General features: G+C 44.1%; 1 protein-coding gene across 1 annotated transcript; it reads right to left on the bottom strand.

The window, feature by feature from the left end:
* Window positions 1–1,044: 1,044 nt before the first annotated feature.
* On the bottom strand, window positions 1,045–19,639 carry YWHAB (tyrosine 3-monooxygenase/tryptophan 5-monooxygenase activation protein beta). Its single transcript, XM_040638382.1, has 6 exons — window positions 19,438–19,639; window positions 5,845–6,147; window positions 3,573–3,696; window positions 2,515–2,678; window positions 1,476–1,571; window positions 1,045–1,165 (listed from the first exon to the last, which is right to left on the bottom strand). The coding sequence occupies exons 2-6, from the start codon at window positions 6,136–6,138 to the stop codon at window positions 1,109–1,111; spliced, it is 735 nt and encodes a 244-aa protein (XP_040494316.1). The 5' UTR covers window positions 6,139–6,147; window positions 19,438–19,639; the 3' UTR covers window positions 1,045–1,108.
* Window positions 19,640–21,610: the final 1,971 nt, after the last annotated feature.

Below are 21,610 nucleotides of genomic sequence, written 5' to 3'. Positions count from 1 at the left end.
GTGCTCGCCGTCTTTACTCACCCCCTCCAGGCCCCCCACCCTGCCCACACGGTATCAAACAATGAACAGAAGATGACGATAGAATTCAAAAAGGAAAAATGTGTAAGGAAGGACAGAACTTTAAAGAGGGAAAAGAAAAACCAAAGTCAACAGTCAAAAAGGACAGTGGGAAGAATGTTTCGATTTCAAAATTTAAAAGCCCCAAGCTAGGAAGCACCCAAAGACTGAGTACTTCTTAAGTGAAAGGCGATCTCTGCAGAACATGACTCCTAAAGGTATTACCCAGGGAACAGATAAGGCCATTCATAAGACACACGGCTTTTTTCTTCTTTAGGTCCTGGTTACAAGGAAAACAGATTCCACTACTGGAGCACAAGCTGCCAATCAGTAAGATGGCTGTGGGAGAGGGGTGTTAGTCACGTGTTCTAGGAGCACTGGACCTTTTCATGGTGGCAAAACCCAATTATCTGCCACAAAGAGTTTCCATTTCAGGCTTCGACTTTACTCAGAGGAAGACACTGTGGTCATCTGCAGTCATGAACTTTTGAGTGGCAACAGCCCAAACCGGCCAAGTGTCTGTAATCCCCAAAAAACATGCAGAACTACTGTGAGTTGCTGTCACACTTGAATGTCACAGGGCAGGTGTCTCACTCCGCGTCCCAGCGTCACAATATAATCTCTATAACTTTCTGTACAACTTTACAATGGAACTGTTATTTCAGTGACTATTTTGATATCAGATCAAACTTTCCAAAAAGTTACACATAATTCAGGTCTATTTTTTCTATCAGTAAGAGTTCTGCTAAGTTACAAAACCCCATAATCACAGTGTTCAGTTTTAAAAAAATTCAACACACAGTAATCCTGTCAATGTTAATCAAAAATCAAAACTTCAGAATGCCGTGGCGTTTATGTGACCAATCTGAGTTTTAGATACAAACACCGGCTGTTTATCCCATGGACCCTTTTGCTAGGCTGAGGCTGTGAAAAATTGAAAGTCGACGTACGACTCTTTTTTTTTTTTTTTTTTTTTTTTTTTTTATCGCACAAAGGGATATATGTGGAGGGTACAGAGTGACACTGAACAGATCACGAAGCACAACAGACATTAGTTCTCTCCCTCCCCAGCATCTCCTTCATCTCCCTGGTTTTCCGACGTCCACAGCTGCAAGAGAAAAACAGAGCTCTAATCAAAACGGGGCTACTAACATTCACTCAGGGAGGCAGCCCCAGTCTGGACCACCTCATCTCACTGAACTGCTTCAAATTCTTCCTGTATTACTGCAGACAGCGAGGACTGCAAAGGTCAAAACTTGAGCAATCATTTACAACCAATTTAACAACTTAATACTTGTAACTCTACTCACAGGGTACAAACGCCCTCGGGTCTTGGGCAATAGTGAATTCTCAGGCCGGTGAGTAGGAACAAGACTATGAACCCTCCAGAAGCAGCGGCGGAAACCAGCAGTACTTACAGTGAGATTGTCCCTAAGCAACTGCATGATCAGGGTGCTGTCTTTGTAAGACTCTTCATTCAGTGTATCCAATTCGGCAATGGCCTCATCGAATGCCTAAAACAAAGAGGCTTCAGCAGAGCTGTCAGAGGTTCTCTGGAGCTAGGTTAGCCCCCCCTCTTTTTTTTCTGTTAACAAATGAATACACTTTCTTTTCCTGTACAGTACCTTTGGGGGAACTGAGGCTATTATTAACGACCTTGTTTGCTAGTTGTTTCAGCAAACAGATAATGCATGTTTATAAAGCACCAACCAAAATGACAAAAAATTCCCAGATAAGAACTTCACTGTATGTGATAAGACAGCAGGTCAACCCAGCACAAATCCACATAATTTTTTAATTGCCAAAGATACTTCTGGTAGTCCTTTTCTTTACTAAAACTCAAAAGGTCTGGACACACAAGGAATAAAGGGAGAACAGAAGTTCACACCACTAATCTGATTCAATCAAGTGATGGACTTTAGAGAATTCATGTACTTTTTCCAAATTAAGAAAAAATTTTAAAGTAACAGTGTGCATGTTGAAAGCCTTAAAAAATATGTAAAAAAGGCGGCTGAGTTACTGATAGAAGGTAGGAGGTAACCCAGCACAGAAAGAAAACCTGGTCTGATTTTTTGCATTTACAGCCTGTAACTTCAAATCTTGGTACAAGGAATACAATACGTAACGGAGGCCTACAGAGCCCAAAGCTTGACAAGAAACAACACACTACCTTCCCCCTGAATTTTCTACAACCATCCCCAAACCAATAATTACACAATGAAAACAAAAATCAGCAGGAGGTGTTGAGAAGAAATCAAAAGTGATAGGTCTGTACTTATGTCACAAAAGATCTACTCCTATCTCCAGAACATCCTCAGAGAAGGCTATGACAGTGAGTTGTTAAGTTCAGGCAATAAAAAGAAGTTATTTAACACACACACACACACACACACACACACATACACACACACAAGCAGTGTTTTACTATAATCAGAAACCACAGAGGGTCTTTCTCACCGTTTTTGCCAGGCTGCAAGCCTTTTCAGGAGAGTTTAGAATCTCATAGTAGAAGACTGAGAAGTTCAGTGCCAGGCCAAGTCGAATTGGGTGTGTAGGCTGCATTTCTTTCTTACTAATTTCAAATGCTTCCTGGTAAGCCTGCTGGGAGTTCGACACAGTGGCTATAAGAAAGATAAGAACATTAAAGGGGAGGTTCTTTCCTGGGTGCATCACAAGCTGGACCACCATCCAGCTAGTTTACCACACTGGGCAGGAGTGAGGAGTCATCAAATGAGGGTCAGTGTCTCCACCATCTGATTAACAACCACTTGTTGCACGTTTATTCTAAGCCAACAGACTAGTACTACATTAAATGCTTTGGCGGGGGGAAAGCAGAAATAACCTTTAACAAGATAGAACACGGGAAACAATATGCTCCAGCGGAAGAATCACTGACTTCATAGAGTCAACAGACTCAAACTTGAATTCCCAACTCGTACTCATTAAATGTGGGGCTTGGAATAAGTGAAAACCTCCGTGAGCCTTGGTTTCCTCCTCAGAAAAATGGGCAGATCCCTGCTGGAACTCCTAGAGTTATGCAAGGAATAAAGGAGACTCTGAAATACGCGGCACATAGTAGGCACTTACTGAAGCAGCACTGCAGTTCTCACCATCACAAAGCACGTATGTGATCAAACACACGCATCGTTACTCACCAAGCTGCCTTTACACCACCAGACATTTTAAAGTTTTACTTCTAAACACAAAGACACACATAATCCTCAAGAAAAACAGGTCTTTTTTTTTTTTTTTTTTAAGAAAAAGATCTCTTTAAATGCACCACTGCATCACACTTTCCATACCCTCTGCACTTTCCCCTTAGATACATTCTGATTTGTCAACCCCCATTGTGCTGACCCGCTAGCCACGGGTCAGCGTCATGCTGATGGTCTTTTAAATTCTCAGTACTGTGATGTTCCTGTCTACACAGCAAAAACTGTTTAAAATTATTATGGAGGAGGACTGGCTCCACTACTGGTCAAATTTCTTAAAAAAAAAAAAAAAAAGTTACTTACTTTGCTTATTATCTCCAGAAGCCACCTCAGAAAGATATCTAAAATAATCTCCTTTCATTTTCAAGTAGAACACCTTGCTTTCTGGTTGTGTAGCATTGGGAATAAGATATTTGTCCAACAGCTCCTAAAAAATGATTCACATTCTGTTAAGAATCTGGAAATATTATAAGATGTTAAAACTATGTTTGAGATTCAAGACACACTACCACTTCTAAATAATTTTGAAGATTAAAAAAAACATAATTTGCATCCAAAGCTTTTAAGCGGTTTTTAGCCCAGGTCCTAACAGCAGATGCCTGTATTCTTCGGTTAAAAATCACTATGACCATCCACAAAGGGTTGATTAAAGTACAGCCATACAATGGAATGCCACGTAAGGCCTTAAAAATGATGATGCAGAACTATACCGATAACATGGAAAGGTTCTCAAAAGTCTGAGTGAAACGAAAAGATCGTAAGTAGCACATGAATCCTATTTTAATATTAAGATATGTATGTGTACACGCAAATACATAAGGGAAAACTCCTGAGGGGTATTTATCAATATGTTAATAATGACTCTCTACGTGATCGGATTAGAAATGATTTTTACTTTCTTATTTATACTCCTCTGCCTGGTCACCCCCCCTTTTTTTACAAAACAATGAACTTGCATTACTTCTGTAATTTAAAAAAAGAAAAAATCTTTCCCTTTTGAGAGGAAAAAGGTGATAATAAAGCAAAACTGCCAAAAACTAAGTTGAAAATCAATCAGACCCGGGTAGAAATCCCTCCTCTGCCGCTTACCATCTGTGCCCCTGGACAAACGATTTAAGCACCCTGAGCCTCAGTTTTCCCGGCTACGCAATGGGGAAGCACAATAGCCATCTTCTAGGGTACGAGGATAAATGAGCTAGTGTACATAAAGCGCTTAACACGATGCCTGGCACGTAGTAAGCACTCAAAAAGTAGCTAATACTATTATTAATAATAAATTCCTTTAAACATTTATGCTTACAACAAAAGCAGTTCTGAAGGAGTCCAAGCTTCGTATACAGAGCAATATTTTCGAAGAGTTGTTTTAGAATGTGGCATCCTGAAAAACTGGTTAAGAGGCAGTAAGTACCATGCTTTTCTTCACATTCTTTCAGATGCTCTTAAAGCTGGTCTACATTTCAGGAATTATGGAACTTCCTTGCCCTTGGAATGCATGCCATACTTCATCTGAATACCAGATGTACCTAACATTCAGGAATTAGTGCACCATTAACAAACCCCCAAATTACCAAAAGGCAACAAACTCAGCCATTGACACTCTTACACCAGAGTCTAATAAGAGCAGCTCAATGCAAAAGCTTAGTTGTAAGGGGATTTAATCAATCAAAGTGGGAAGATGCAAGGGGCAGTAGTCATTTTAATACTCTTTGCAGACAGACAGGGTGTAACTCCTTATGGGTTAGGGAGGAGGAGGACTGCCTGACGGCTGACAAGCTTTGTACTGGTTTTCAAAAGAAAGGAGTCATGGGCAGTAATTCGGAGAGGCAGCCAGCAGGGGGAGGTAGATCCACAAGTGTGAATTCCTTTTCCCTTCAAAGCAGCCCTCACCGTTCATTTTTACCTGATTTCACCTGGAAGAAAAAGAAAGTTCCCAGTGGGCTCAGGATGTGAGAGAAAGACAATATGATCATGATTTGCTCTAGGATACGCACCCCTCCCGTCCAACCCCAGACTGTGGCCAGAGCCAAATAGTTACGGATCAGTCATGTGACTAAAGCGTATCTAAATCCCAGGAGAGGACAATCCCCGGACCATTTTTGATGTGGCTTTGGCACGCAGGCCGAACGGACGGACGTGGCTAACTTTTAGGACCTCACGCTGTGCGGCCATGACTAGGAGAGGGTAAGGGGAGCTCGGCTTCTTGCTCCCGCCTCCCCGGCTGGAGATGACACCACCGCTCAGACACAGAAGAGCCTGTCTGCGGCTGCGCCGACCGAGATCCTGCCTACGTGGGCTCGATTTCTAAAGAAAAGATGGAGGGACACGGATTCAATGCTCCTGTTTGTCACAGGTCTTTCTGAAGGGAGAGGAAAACACCCCATTCGTGATGAGCAAACTCGGATCAAATAGGAGGTGAGGAAAATCACATCATATGCTTAAAAATCAGTTCCGGCTGGTTTGCAGCTCTCCAGTATATTCAGACACCTCTCTCTCACGAGCCGTTTGAGTTTGCATTTGAACGTTACGTTAATACCGTCTGGAAATCGCCGTGTGAAACCCAACCCTGGCCTCTTACCAGAACATCATTGCAGATGTCCTGCAGCTCGGCCTCGATCTTCTCCCGGTACTCTTTGCCCATCTGCTGCTTCTTCTCATTCCTCTCGGTTTTCTGCTCGATGCTGGAGATGACGCGCCAGGAGGAGCGGCGGGCGCCCACCACGTTCTTGTAGGCGACCGAGAGCAGATTCCTCTCCTCGTTGGAGAGCTCGTGCCCCTGCTCCGTGACGGCCTTCATGGCCGCGGCCATGTCGTCATAGCGCTCGGCCTGCTCGGCAAGCTTGGCTTTCTGAACCAGCTCACTTTTATCCATGGTCGTTCCCTACAACAGCAGCGACAGAGAGGAGAGAGAGAGGAGAGCGACGGCGTCAGGCTTCCGGGCCCCGAAACGCACGCGCGGGCCTTCTTCCACCCGCCTGGACGTGAACGCGGGACGCGCACCTGCCGGTGCCCTCCGCCGCCGAACATGAGCGCTGACGGGGCTGAGGACCTTGCTGGGGGTTTCTGCCAATTAATTCTCAGACTGTCCTACAGAGTAGATACGTTCACAACGATCCCTTCCCCCACCTTTCTGAGGTGGAGAAATGGGAGGTTCAGAAAAGGCAAGTGACGTGCCGGCAATACTGCTAGGAGACCGCAGACTCCAGTCTCTCTGTCCCCACGAGCCCCATCTGCCTCCCCAACACATGCAGGCTGCTGAGCAACTGTTTCTTTAGAAGCTGATGCTAAAGACACTTCCTAACTTCTTTCGAGAATTGTCTGGTTTTGACCAAATCTGGTCTTCCCCCACAGCATCGGGAAAAACACCTGAAGTGTGAGGACTGCTTCGATTAATCTTAAAGTGAAGACAGGCCTTTCAGTGTTACATCTGGCAGTGCCCATCAAGCAGTAGGAACCTAAAAAAACAGGAGCCATTTTTGTCATATCTTCCGCAATTTGCTAACTTTTGCAGGACACACTGCAGACAAGAGCATAAACTAAAGGCAGGCAGATGTGGCTCTTTCTAGCACCAGCTCTGCTACTTACAAGTGGAGTGTGACCTTGGTCACATCACTTAATCTCTGAGAGCTTCAATTTCCTTCCTGGAAAGTAACAATACCTACTTTCCGTGGGGCTGCTGTGAGAACAAATGACCTAATAATCCACGTGAAGGTGCTTTGAGAAGTTTAGAGCATTACGCACAAATATCAGGCACTAACTTTCTGTATGGTACAGGCTGTAAGAGAAAGGACTTGTATTCAAGATGCATAGCAACAGAACTTCAAACCTAATTGAGTTCATTTAAAGTTTTTTTTGAAAGAGACAAAAATTTCAGTGACTTCAGTTTACCAAACCCTCTATACACCGATCAGTAAATACTCCTCAAATTATTCACCTCACCTTAGTCAATTCCCCCACTATAATAATCACCATTTATAGAGAATGCAGTAATTTTTGGATAATATGTAGCTAAAAAAATTTGTTACCAATAAGTTTTATGTACTGTTAATTTAAATTTCGATAAGTCCATCTGTGCCACAGTGTAAAAATACGCTACTATCTTAAAGTATAATAAGGTGAATACTACTTTAAATTGTCGTAGAAGTATCAGTATTTTTAGAACAAATTCTTACAGAGGCACCTGGCCGGCTCACTCAGTAGCACATGCAACTCTTGATCTCAGGGTCAAGAGTTTGAGCCTCATGTTGGGTGCAGAGATTACTTAAAAATAAAATCTTAAAAACAAAATAAAACAAAACACCCCAAATTCTTTCGTTACTACATACACAGTATCACAATTTAAGACTGAAAACAATTACTAATTTTTAAAATAGCAAAGGAAGTATTGCCCCTTCCTCACACAGAATTGTTTTGCCTCAGGTCATTTCTATATTTTCAAGTGAGAAATCCTACAGACAGGGCCCTACCACATGAAAATGTTTTATTAGATGGAGCACAATGGTAAGATCCCCCCAAATCTAGACAACTGAGGAGGAGTTGGTTCTCTAAGTTCGGAACTACTATTTTTCTTCCCATGGGTTATTATCTAAGTCATACTCGAGCTGCGTCCTACGTAAGGCTCACTAATTCTAAGCTTCCACGCAGTGAAGCAAGTCTCGCCTAATCTGCCTGGCATCTTCACCCACGTCACTGGAATGAGACTCTGAAACATTCCATTTGCTCTCCTACATTTCCCGGCAGCCCCCAGGCATTCAGGATGGGTCACAGGGTGAGTTGTGCCTCATGGAACAGCAGAAATGATGCTATTTCCAGGTGGAAACTGTGAAGAGCCTTTATGTCATTTGCCAGGCTCTCTTCCCTGACCTCAGCTGCCTAGAAGGCCACATCCTCTAGATGGTGTGCTAGTGCCTGGAGCCTGAGTCCCTGAGGGACTGCTGTACAGAGACTCCTACGGGCCAGCACGGGCCATGGCGGTGTGAAAACGAAACTCGTGTCAAGCCCGAGATGTTGGTGCTGTCTGCTGCCACAACACAGCCTAGTCTACTCTGATAAAAGTACATCAAAAGGGGCGCCTGGGTGGCTCAGTCGGTTAAGCGTGTGCCTTCAGCTCAGGTCATGATCCCAGGGTCCTGCGATCGAGTCATGCATCAGGCTCCCTGCTCAGGGGGGAGCCTGCTTCTCCCTCTGCCTGCCGCTCCCCTTGCTTGTGCTCTCTCTGACAAATAAACAAAATCTTTAAAAAAAAAGTACATCAAAAGGACACCATTCTTCAGCTTCGAATTACACACTTTCTCAGTTTATGTCTAACTTTCTTGACCACAAAGTCTTTCAATCAGGATACAACCTGCATCAGCAAATAATCCCACTTCATTGTTTCTCAAAGTGAAAAGCAGACAGAAGTCAACTTTCGATCAACTTCAGAAACGTTCCAGTCTGCAGACAAAATCAAAGTTAGCAGTCACTCAGTGGCCCACTCCAAAGTTCATCAAAGGGCACCTGTGCAACTCTACCAGGAAAGATTTCAATTAATAAAGTACTGGCCAAAAGCCAATTCAGAGCTAAGCCATCCCGTGCAGGATAATAAAAGAGTAACAGAGAAATACAAAGGATCAACACTGCTCAAGATGCCATGAAACCCTTGGGCCTTACGAAGCCCCCCAATTAAGCGCCCCTCCCAAACGTTAAAAGTTAAATCATACCTCTCTGAAGAATCCTACTTCTTGGGAGCTCCCAAAAGTACACACCCAGCTTCTCTCAAAATCAGATGTGGCCTGTTTGGGGAGCCAACTATTTTAAGCTTCTTCAGGATCTCTGCAAGAGCCCTTGGACATTGAAAGCCATCATGATATGGTAAGACCAAACGCATGCCTTAAAAAATGTTATCTGTTTAAAAAAATTTAATTCCACGTGCACACACACAAAACAACCACAACAAACAAAATCCACAGCTAAATGTCCTGATGACTACTGCTTACATAACTTTTGACTTATATAACACGGATTTTGAAGCAGCTAGACCAATTTCAACAGGAAATGGGTTACACAACACCCAGCAGTTTGGAAGAAGGCAGGAGACAAGGGAGATCTGGAATTGTTCCTAGTTCTACATCTGCAATAGCCTCCCATTCACTCTCTCCCCAGACCCACTACCTGCAGTCCCCTTCGTGTCTCTTCGATCAGACTCATTCTTAAAACTCTGATCAAGTCACTTCCTGCTCAAAATTCTTTTAAGTTCCTTCCTGCTGATAGTAGTCAGATTCCCTCCTGTCATTGAAGATTTCCCAACCTATCTTCCCAGCCTTTTGCCAGAACATGCCTTCCACACAATTTGTGCTTCTGCCAAAATGGTCTTCTTACAGAGTCTGCTTTTCTGTCTCCTTGTCTTTGCTCACCAAACCACTCCCTCTGCCTGGAATGTCCTCTCCCATTTACTCGGCATACAAAATTCTTCAGAGCATGGCTCAAGTGCCATCCCCTTCACGAAGCCTATCTGAAGCCACTAAGCTGGAGATGTCTTAATATGCTAGCCACCAGCCACATGTAGCTAGTGTCACATGTGGAAACCGTAATATTCTGGATCTATGGAGTTCAACTTTAAAAAACAATTAAATTTCACTTCTCTATACTTTTTAAATGTAGAAGATTTTAAGTTACATGTGGTTCATATTCCATCAGATAGCACTGCTCCAAGCTGCAAATATTCTCAACAAAGCATTTCATCTATACCTCTCTTGAGGTCCTATCACATTTCTTCAGCACTACAATTATTTGTATATCTCTTCAAGTCCCTCGCCACACCAACTCTTTTAGGGCAGATCTCCCACAGCGTCTTGCACATCATTGGTATGAACAAGCATCTGCTGAATGAACAGATACCCACATGAAAGAATAAAACTGCAAATTTGGCACAGTTTTCGCTCTGCTCAAATAATTCAAAGCACCTATTCTTCACAAGCACATGAAATCCTCATAATGTGTGCACCTCATTCCATGTACTCCTGCATCCTACTTCAAAGTTACTCCACCAAAGGTGCGGCACAGGGAACGGTGGTGGTGGTACTGTAACTGCGTCGTTCAGCGACGATGGTGGCTACACTCGGGTGAGCACAGAATTAACATGCAGACTTGCTGAATCACTACCTCATACACCAGAACTAATGTACCACACTGCGTATCGACTATACTTCCATTAAAAAAGAAGAACAGCAAAGTGACTCGTAGTCCTGCTGTCACCCTCACTCAGTCACTTCGAATGACTCTCTTTTGGCAGCTCCATCTAAACTCTGCCTGGCCTTCAAAGTCCTTCGTGATTTTGGCTCCTCCAAATCCGTCAGGCTTCATCATCGGCCGCTCTCCAAAATGTGCCTTTCCCTCCGCTGAACACCTCGAACACCATAGAAATGTCATGCTCAAACACCCCTGATATTAATTTTCTAGTTCCTTCGTCTAGAATGCTCTCCCATTTACTTCCTGCCTATGCAAATCGTATCCATCCAACTGGCTAGAAAGTCTTCCACGGCTACCCCGGCCCCTGCTAACGTACCGGCCCGTGAATCCAAATGTACTTGCAGCCTATCATACAGTCCAGGGCCTACACCGTGTGTTTTCTGGCAGAGATGAGGAGTAGTGTCTCTTTACAAGCAGTTCCACGTGTATATGTCCTCAAAGGAAAGCTTCACATTTGTTTCTCATTTAACGTCTCACACTGTGCCAAGCAGAAAGTTAATGCTCAGATAAGTAGCTGTAAATTTTTTCAACAAATCAGTACTGAGAGAGCAGGAAGAACCCAGGGCGGCTGTATTCGGGATGGCAGAAAGGCAGCAAGCCTAGGTCTAAGAGCGGGACGTGTACGACAAAGCCACGTGAATGTGTTCGAGCTCAGCCTTCCAATCCCTACACTGAAGACAGAGCATCCTCCTCAGAAGACATGTTGTGAAGAGGAGATGCAGGGAATTAAAGGAAATTTTTTTAAAAAATGCATAGTGCAAACCAAATGGAAGTACTATTATGCATCTCACAGGATCTACACATCACTGTTTCAGTCCACAATGGGAGTTTAGATTCTTTCTTACTTATTTAACATACAACCCATGAGAAGGAAAGCAAGTCTAGATTCATCTGGTACAGGAAGTGAATGTGTTACAGTGTTAACATTCCTAGATAGGACTCCACCCTCCAACAGCCTCACAACGGACACGCATGTTAACTGTAACACTTTTATCCATTAGTTCCTAATTGGGTTTTCTTGAATTGAATGCTAAGAAGTGATGGTTTATAATCAGGACCTACTTTTCTTCTGAGACTTTCAACCAATGTCCTACCAAGAAAAAACTCAGCAAGAGAGCCTTTGCCTCTTAAAAAACCTTAAAAGACTGCAGTTTCACCATCAGGCCTGGCACTAATAGCACAAAGACACTAGAGCAAACTTCTCCTTGTGCTGGGCACAGATCAGGAAGAAACAGAGATGCCTCTGAAGCGTTCTCAAGCACAGCCACAGGACGACGACGGGTGTCTGTCTGTTCTAAGCCACTGCATGCAGCACTTTAGAGGAATGGGAAGCATGTGCTGATTAAGTCAGCAATGCTTAGTGAAAAACTGGAAACCATCTAAATATCTAATAGGGGAGTGATTAAGAAGAGGGATAGGTGGTACAAGACTATATGGCTGTCAAAAGAAGAGATTTAATGTCATAGATCTGTTAAAGAAATATATACAATACGAAGAAGAAAAAGATGTACAAAAGTATTTCATTTTTGTAAAACACGCCTAAAAATACTATGAAAAATAATTCTAAGGGTGCCCGTGAAATAACAGGATTTCCTTCAAATACATGAAACCTCCAGTCTGACAGTAAATGGTGAAACTAGAGTATCTATGAACCCACCAAGGCCCTCTATTTCANNNNCCCTAAGGGATTTCTCTTAGCCAGGTTCAGAATATTGAGAGGCCATCTCCCAGTGGCCAGAGGCAGACATCCAAGTATAAGAGAAGAAAAAAGTAAAAATACAAGTGACTACCCTGTTAATCCATATTAAAAAAAAAAAAACAAAAAAGCAGCCTTGCAAATAAAGAGAATGACCTCGTGAAATGTGGCCTTTAGAAGTATTGAACTTTCAGCTATGTTTTGTTTTCAAGGAAAAGAACCGGCTCAATTCCTTTTTTTCTTTTTTTTTAAGTAGGCTCCACACCCAACGTGAGGCTTGAACTCACATCCCTGAGATCAAAAGCTGCATGCTCTACTGACTGAGCCAGCCAGGCGCCCCATGCTCAATTCTGAAATACTGAGCTTTAATCGAATTTGATTATTTCCTAGAAATTTAAAATTGAGGATTCCATTGTCTATCATGTGTGAGGATTATTAAACCTCTATTATGAAACACACACCAGTGGAATTTGTTTCTAGGAAAGCCCTACATACTACAAATCTCGGCTTCTACAGAGAAATTAGGTGATTTTTGGAGTAACTTCTCTGAACCTGTTTCCTTAAATGTCAAAAGGAGACATTAGCAGCTATCAAGGATGTACCAAAAAATGGCTAGATGGTGATGGTCAGAGTAAAGGCTCAACAGACACATTCTTACTCTTTTTGTTTTGGTTTGGGTTATGGGGGGGGTGACAGAGGGAGAGGGAGAGATAATCTCAAGCAGACTCCATGCTCAGTGCATGCTGCCTGATGCAGGGCTGGACCTCATGACCCTGAGATCATAACCTGAAATGAAATCAGGAGTAGGACACCCAACTGACTGAGCCATCTAGGCGCTCCAACACATTCTTACTCTTATTACTTCAGAAAAATGAAGTGCATATAATTTAATTGAGTGTTGAAATCACTGTAAATGAAAACACTACCAGTATGTCCAGGAACTTTCCTTGGAATTCACAAGAAATACAATTACAATAGCGTGGTCCTCACCTCTGAGAGCTTACACTCCCCCAGTAGGAACAGAAGACGGCCCATATTTGAGGGTTATAAAGCTTCTTGAAAAAGCAAGCAGCTAGAATTAGAGGGAAGAGGTTTAGTTTAAAAAGTGCCTGTGTCCTCACTGGTTTTCTGGGCTGGAAGGGTTCTGCCAGGAGAGGAAAAGGATACTCCAGGTAGGGACAGGAAACACCGATGTATGAATAAAGAGCATATTATGTTCTTCTAGATGAAACTGAAGAAATCGAAGGCCAAAGTAGATAAAGAGATGAGCAGAGTTATGAACCTGGAGAGAAAACTGACAGGAGCATCTTAAAAATCTAGACCCCCAAGCTTCCATGGGGCAAGGAACTGACAGTCAATTCTGACTCGTGTGCACAGTCGTACCATTCCAGACAGAGCATCCGCAGAGCCACAAGGCCAAAGTTAAGAGTTCCGGAGTCACTCCGCTGAAGGAAAAACAGATGCCAAGCTACAGCAGGAGGGACTTGAGAAAGGCAGTGGGGCCAGGTGGTTAGGGGGTGTTACCCAGAAAAAGTGAAGTACTCCTAGCTCTTAAAGAAAACTACTCACTGAAAAACACCCACTCTAAAAATGTCTGTGTGCCATTCTACACACAAATTTCACAGTCCTGTCATAAACCGAACTCCATTCAAACATTTGCTGGCTCTGTGTTAGAAAATGAAACACAGCATGTCCTAAATACAAAATCATTAGCACTGATGTCCAGCAAACACAGAATTGTGGAGGGCAACTTCACTTCCATTTCAAAAATCTCTTCCCTCTTCCACATCAGTTGTTGAGTATCACTGTTAATGATGTCCAAATAGCCAAAATTAAACTTTAAAAAATGGAGATATTGAATGATATGCCCAAGGTCACACACTGTGAATCAACAGCAGATAGGACAATAAATTGACCTCTTGGCGTTAGGTGATCAATCCCAAAAGACAACCTGCTAATTCTGATCCATAAACACAGCTCCGTTGGTCAATTCTTTGAGTTCAAAAGCTTTGAGCCCACCAATGTAATGGAGTGACCTAGCCCAATTTACCAGTACCACACACCAACGCCATAGGTTCCTTGATCTCTGTGTTTTCTCGTGCATAGAACAGGCAAATCTATTTCGTATGGTTCTTGGAAAGATTAAGTTAGTTCATGACGCAAAATACTTAAGTCTCTACACGCTGTAAGCACTCAAATGGCAGCCACACACAAGTCTACCAAATGTGGTCAGCCAGGGAAGGGACACTTACTACACACCTCATTTCTTTTACATCCAGATGGATTTCTTTAAAGACTTTTAAATGAAAGGCACATGTTAACTTACCTATGCCTATTTCTGAAGTAGCACTTAGCATAGTTTACTGTAAACATCTTTACTGACTCCCACACTGGACTGTGAGCTTAAGGTAGGAACCCAGACTTGGATCTTTGGGCACCCAATGTGTGGCACAATGTGTGCCATGCTGAGTTTGACTATTTGATCACTTGGTGCACTTTTTTTTTTTTTAAAGATTTTATTTATTTATTTATTTGATAGAGATAGAGACAGCCAGCGAGAGAGGGAACACAAGCAGGGGGAGTGGGAGAGGAAGAAGCAGGCTCATAGCGGAGGAGCCTGACGTGGGGCTCGATCCCATAACGCCGGGATCACACCCTGAGCGGGAGGCAGACGCTTAACCGCTGTGCCACCCAGGCGCCCCCACTTGGTGCACTTTTTAAAAGACGTGAACAAGGCTATTATTTCCTATGTGGACAGAGGTAAGTAGACCACACCTGACCTATAAAGTACAGACTATATTTATCCTCTGCCTTAGTCTACTTTAGAATAAAGCCACCCCAGCTCCAATCAGGAACAACACTATGGTTTCTGACTGATGTTTCTCAGCTACCAATTTTTGTACTTACAGATTCAAAGTGAATTTCAACAAGCCCTTGGAGTACTTTCTGTCTATCTCCTCTTTTCAAAAGTCCATACCAGCTAACTGATTTAGTAAACATAACAAAAATACCCATCATTTATAGTTTACCCAAATGTGTAAAGCACTAGGGCTTTATTATCAACTCATTTAATCCTAAACATCCTATGAGGCAGGTCCCCTTTAATAGATGGATGCCAAGAGTAACTTGCCCAGGGTCACGCAGGTAAAACGGGCACACGCGCTTTCCTCTATTAGCTCCTAACGATCAACTATGATTCTCAATGCTTACTTTTGGAAAAGACAGGATGGACAATTAAAAAAAAAAAAAACTATACAGAGTTATTACCGTGAGGTTTCAGGGATTGGCCTCAAGTTAATTTATCTAGCTCTAAAAATCAAAATAAAACTAAGTTAAAAACAGCATTTGCCCAAAGCTCAACAGACTGTCAAACAAGCTTTAAGGTGAAGTTTGTAGGCAAATAGTAACAATGGCCAGGACTCATATCTACTTTATTGTCACCTTTGTCCAGGTCAAGGCCATTCAGAAATAACTTTTACTGTTGGGTCTCTTAGAGGAAAACAATGAAATAAAACTAACAGGAAGAAACTTACATAAGAGAGGACTGGCCATATTTAAAAAAAAGTCCTCTCTCTAACCTACAGTCTGCTGGGAATGACTTGTTCTCTTGAGGCCATCAATCAATCTCACCTCATTATAAGTACATATTAGAAACACATAACTATGCCTGTATTAGAAGATCTTTTAGCCCAGAAAGCAGTAAGCTCTCTTACTTGGCTTTTAGCACATGTATCCCAAAATAGAAAGTACTTTGGTCCCTTTTTCCTAAGTATTCCCCTTAGAAAAATTCCCTTAGAATCCAGCTCCAACTGTTAAGTTTCTCCCTCATGACATACAGATGACTACCAGAACCATATTCGTGTAGGGACCAAGATGGTTGTGATGCCTAAAAGTTGCTTTTATCCAATGAATTTCTTGTCCCATGGCTAGTGTGAATTGTCTGTCACCTTTCCCTAGAAAAATGTAGGAACCAAGGAACGGAAAGTCCCTTTACAAGTAAATCTTAGTTTATTCTGGGGTATCCTTATTCCGTAAAGGAAAATTGCCCAGTTTGACATCATTGAAAGAACAGGTAGCCTAATAGAACATTATACTTTACAATTATAATTTACTATTTCCTCATCTCTTCCTCCCCAATGAAATATGGAAAAATCTAAAAATCTACAGAAAAAATAGTATGATAAACCAAAATTACTGATGGGAGTCCTGACCAAATTCTGTTAGATGAAGAACCAAGTGTTAGAATAAATCAGCATGCCACAAAGTAACTGATGAACTTTCTCACTAGTATGAAGCAAATGCTAGAAACACTGGGTTTTTCACAAGCTTGCTTCCTGATGCACATCAGCAGTATCATCCCACAGGCCAGAATGAATATAGTCCGCCCAAAAATCACATATGTATCTTCAGAAACAGCTAAAATTCCTGTGCGAACACATTTACTTTAATAGGATACATGTAAAGAAAAATTAAGGACTAAATGGTGTTCCCATGAAACATCCTCCACCACAGGTAGACACTTAACATTAGAGCCGGACTGCCTGGTTTGACTCCTGGCTCCAGCACTTACTTACCTTGTCGTGTGTGTTTGTGTGTGTGTGTGTGTGTGTACACCCCTGGGAAAATTATTTAACTCTTCTATGCCTCAGTTTCCTCATCTGTAAAATGGGGCTAACAGTACTTACCTATCATTGGTTGTTATGAAGGCTTCTTTAGTAGGTGTAAAGGACTTAGAACAAAGCTTGGCACATAGTAGGCGATGTGATAGCTATTATTATTATTGTTATAGACTAACTGTCCTGATGCTACCTCATCAGTTGGTGAATAAATCACAAACAGATAATGTGTCTATGCTATATAGCATATATGCTGTATCTAGTCTCTATATATGTATATTCACGGATATGATCAAATAACATATATTAAACACCTACTATATCCCAAATGCTTATTTTGATTATTGAGTTTATCACAAGAATGCAACAAAGACTATTACCATTTGCATTGTACAGATGAGAAAATAGGCTCAGAAAGACTGGAGATGCTGTACACAAAATAAAGTTCTACAATAATGCATCAATTTTTGAAAGCAACATGTATACAAAGCAGGGATGGGTCTCATCAGAATGCAGCTGGAGAAAAAAAGAAAACCATTAATAGTGAATTCTGTGATTAAAAAAACAAAACCAAAAGCTTATATTTAACAGTTTACAGTCTGTAAAAAGGCCCCAAGACAATTCTGGAGATAGAGAAACTAAGAACCAGACATTAAGTAACATACTGAATATCCCACAGTTAGAAAATGCTGCAGGCAAGACCTGAATCAAATTTATCTGACTCCAGGTCCAGTGCTCTTTGTTTCTGTATCCACAGCCAAACGGGCAAAAGGCACTTTTCGCAGTGGCTCAAATCTCTGGAGACTCTGCCTCCGGAACTAGCATCATGGGAATTTGCTCAGCCTGGTTTTATGGAGGCTGCCTCCCTGATCTATAGAGCTCCAATTCTAAAATGGCTTCAACATAACACAAGCACTGCATGATGGGAAATGTACAGAAGATTATAGGGTAGGAGCCATACTCCAGGGGCTGTCAGTCCAGAAATATTTGCTCCTGATGAATGAGGATATTCAATCTAAAAACTAGGCGTGTGGTCTAGGCCAAATTACCTCATTTCTCATAAAGACTTCATCTGTAATATGGGTGAATGGTTTCTTATCTCACTGAAAAGAGAGGGTAGGAAAATCATTCAGCAGTTGCTGCTGGATTATTACTCTTCCATTTGGAAGACCACACCTAAAATTCTAAGTTGGGTCTAGAAAAAACGGACAGGTTTTTACCCTCACCTTCCTGTATGCTAAAGAAATAGATCCAAGAAAAATGAGGGCTCAGACAACTGAGATATTCCTAACCGAGAAATGGGATACACTGGAAGCAGTCAAGAAGAAAACCATTAAGAATCAACATTATTTATACATATACATTTCCAAAGAGAAAATGCAAAAAGCTGAGTAGCCACGTGTCCAGTTCTATAAACTGCCTATGTGTGTGGTTTCATATGAACTGAGACACAGTGAGAAATACAGACAATTTTCATTATTCTTGAAAGTGCTTCATCTTTCTTTCTGGATCCTGTGGCCTCCTGATTTTGTATGTTCGTAACATCATCCTGCCAAATCTCTTCTCCCACACAGGGCAAGTAAAATCAGAGTCTGATGCTATCTAGCCTTAGCAAAAAGAAAAGGGAGTGAAGACAAGGACAAGAGACGTGCATCTTTAGAGACAGGTTGACAAACTGTCTTACCAATACTGCCACCTTTGAAAACCCCATTACATGCAGTTCTCCATTTGCAATAGACAAAGATGTACTCAATCCTCCGAAGAAAAGGGGCCCAAATCAATCCTATCCCTTCCCCACCACCAGGGAGGCCACCAGGCAAATTTCAGTCCTAAAAACGTGCTAACACACAGTATGGGGGAATCTGGGGTGAGAACACAAAAGACTCTAGCATTAAATGACGGTAAATACCGTGGGAAAACGCTCCCGATTTCCAGCCTCTGATCTTTTTATTCTGGGGATCGGGCCTGACTCAGTGACCGGTTCCAACAAATGCATTTTCTTGACTCAAACCTCAACCCTGTGCTTCTCAGGGGATCTCGGGTCCTGCTAGGCTCCCAAACCAGCGAACGATGATGAAATGACTTTACTGCAAAGTGGGAGGGGGTTTTCCCTCTGCTCTCTCCCAAGGTTAAACCCCTTACCCATCCAGAGAGTCAACAGAGACCCTGGGGCTCGAAAACTCGCCCGTATTTGGTTAAATTTTAATTTCTGAAAACCAGAAAGCAAGGAGCAGGGGTGACAGGGCTTAAAAGGCTGGTTTTCGCCGCCCGAGGAACAGGGAGGGGTCGCGCGGGGATCGAAGGTAGGTGGCGAAGGAGGGTCGGGGGTCCGCGGTTTAAGGTCCCTTCCGGCCCCATACGGAGCCGCACCCCGCCCGCAGGGCAGGGCCGCAGGCGGCGAGGGCTGCCTGGGCCTTTCCAAGAGCGAAGGAGCCCGGCCCCGGAAACAGGGAGGGGCCGCGGCCAGGCCGGGCCCGCGCCGCAGGCGGCCGCGCGGGGCCAGAAAAGCTGCGCGCCACCACCTCCCGGGCCCACCCGCGGGGTCGCCCGCGTCGCCGTGGCCGTCGCCGCCCGGAGGGAGCTTCGCGCTTGGGCCCCCAGGGGCCCCGGGCGGACCCTGCGCCGCACTCACCGGGGGAGGGCAAAAGGAGGCAAAGACGCTTGTGAGCGAAGCTCCGAGCGCGGTGACCGCTTCCTTCCCAGGCCCACTCCTCAGGCGGCAGCGGCGGCGGCTGCAGTGGCGGCGGCGGCAGCAGCTACCCCGGCTCCGGAATCGGCGGCGGCGGTGGCGGCAGCTCCACTTCCGCTCCGGTCACCACTTCCGCTCCGGCCCGAGCCCCGCCCCGCCCCTGCGCCGGCTCCTCATTGGGCGAGCGGGGCACGGGGTTGCCCCGGCCGCCCGAGAGGGGCGCTGACGGAGGGAGAAGGAAGGAGAGCGGAGGCCCGGACGCTGCGGACGGGGAGCGAGGAGGGGGCGGGCGGAGGGAGACGGAAATGGGGGCAGGGGGCGGAAAGAGGCAGTGGGAGAAGAGGGGGCGGAGCTGGGGCTGGGAGAGGGGGAAGTGTGGGAACCGGGGGTACTGGGCGAGGCGAAGGTTTGGGCGGGCCCGAGCCCCCGGTGCTGCGCTCCCAACTTGGGCTCGGAAACCCGGCAGGGCCAATCCCACAGACGCCGGGGTCATCGGTTCCCTCCCCAGCCAAAAAGGAATCGCCACCGAGTCGGAGGCTGAAGTCAATCCCTTTTGGCTGTGTGCTTTGGGAATACTGGACCTAGGAAAGGACAGAAATTGCTCATCCCTCAATTTTCGCTTAATCTTCCCTTCAGCCCTTCGAGGCACTCATCATTTTCTCCTTTTGTGGACAGGAGAGGCCACGTGAAGTGCCAGGACTCGAACCGGCCAAGTCTTTTGTTTTTTTTGAATCCCGTGTCTCTGATCTCTTCGTTGAGACACGCCCTTCCCAAGGCTTCTACGGGAAGCTCAAGGAAAGGAAACCGGCTTCTGCAGCCCCTCACTCAGTTCTCCAGAATGTCTCTCACCTCCTCTCCCGCCCTTTCATTCATTCTTTCAACAAATATTTATGGAGCAGGCTTTGTGCTTAGTGCTGGAGACACACAAGCGCAAGACAGCCGGGCCCTGCTGTCCTGGAGTTTACAGTCTGGTAGGAGAAAGAACAAAGTAAATAGGCCTTTGTCCTCTCTCCTTTACCCTTACTTAGCTCAATGATAGACTTCTAACTCATCACCCTGCCCTCAGCCCTGCCCCCATCAGCTGCCAAAGCGATCTTTAAAAAATGCCATTCTTATCTTCACTTTCTTGCTTAAATCCTTTGGTGATTACTCAGTCCTGGAAGACAAGTGATAAGCTTCTTGAGTGTGACAGTCGAGGTTCTCCAGAAGCCACCCTTAACCTTGCCCCTTTCCCTGCTACTTCCCCTCCATCCTAAAACCCCATTTCAATTGGATGATGCCTTATCCTCCCACCATGCCAGCTCCAGTATTTCTAAACCATTTCTGTTCGTTGCCAACATTTTTTAAAGACTGAGCGATTTCTGTGTGACCAGAAATCTGCATCAGTGCCTTGTCTGGCAGCACTGTGTCTACATTTCTGTGTGGCAACAGTTGGCTGAGGCCAAGGAGAGGCTGCCCACACTAGGTGAGGCACAGACTTTTCAAAGTGTCAGGGTCCCCTCCTGACCTGAGTCTGCTTTTCCCATTTATGTTATCTGTTATAAGGCCTTTGGGCCAGTGGCCCCTACACTTTTAACTTGAGCAAGAGTGAAAGAGAATGTTGTATAGTGTAAACAGCATGGATTTGACGTTAAAACCACAGGATTTTGAACCCTGGAAGAGTTTCCCAGTGCAAAAACTTCTCCTTGGGAATCCATCTTTGGCAAACTAAAAAGATCAATAATCTAGAGATTGCCCAGGTTGAAATAAGACTTAATGTAATCTGACTGTGCCTTCTGTCCCCATCCAGAAAATGCCTTGATGGGTCAGAGAGCTCATGATAATTACACCCAAATGATGTCATCATTACGTTGAGAGAACAGAAGTGCCCTTTTGCCAGGCATCCCTGAGTGTCTGCTCTCGGGTTGCATGGATTACCTGCTTTCACCATCTCTGTGTTCTAGGCCAGAGGTCAGCAAACCACAGCTATTAATTGACAGACAAAATACAATGTTACAGATGCAGCTATAAGAATATATAGGCCCAGGTTATTATGGGAGCCTGGGAAGGGCCCCAACTCATCTTGGAAGGGGAGTGTGGTAGGAGAGCAGGAAAGCCTTTCTGAAAGGGAAGACAC

Source organism: Ursus maritimus, unplaced genomic scaffold, assembly GCF_017311325.1.
Source record: "Ursus maritimus isolate PB19 unplaced genomic scaffold, ASM1731132v1 scaffold_22, whole genome shotgun sequence".
Classification (NCBI taxonomy): domain Eukaryota; kingdom Metazoa; phylum Chordata; class Mammalia; order Carnivora; family Ursidae; genus Ursus; species Ursus maritimus.
The sequence above is the reverse complement of the archived record's forward strand: the minus strand, read 5'-3'. Positions and strand labels throughout refer to the sequence as shown.

Excerpts from the sequence above, each read along its gene's own strand:
- YWHAB (XM_040638382.1), bottom strand. The coding sequence starts at position 6,138 with ATGGATAAAAGTGAGCTGGTTCAGAAAGCCAAGCTTGCCGAGCAGGCC. Across the intron at positions 3,697-5,844 it reads ACATCTGCAATGATGTTCTG|GAGCTGTTGGACAAATATCT; the intron begins GTAAGAGGCCAG and ends ATCATTTTTTAG. Across the intron at positions 2,679-3,572 it reads TTCTGGAGATAATAAGCAAA|CCACTGTGTCGAACTCCCAG; the intron begins GTAAGTAACTTT and ends TCTTTCTTATAG.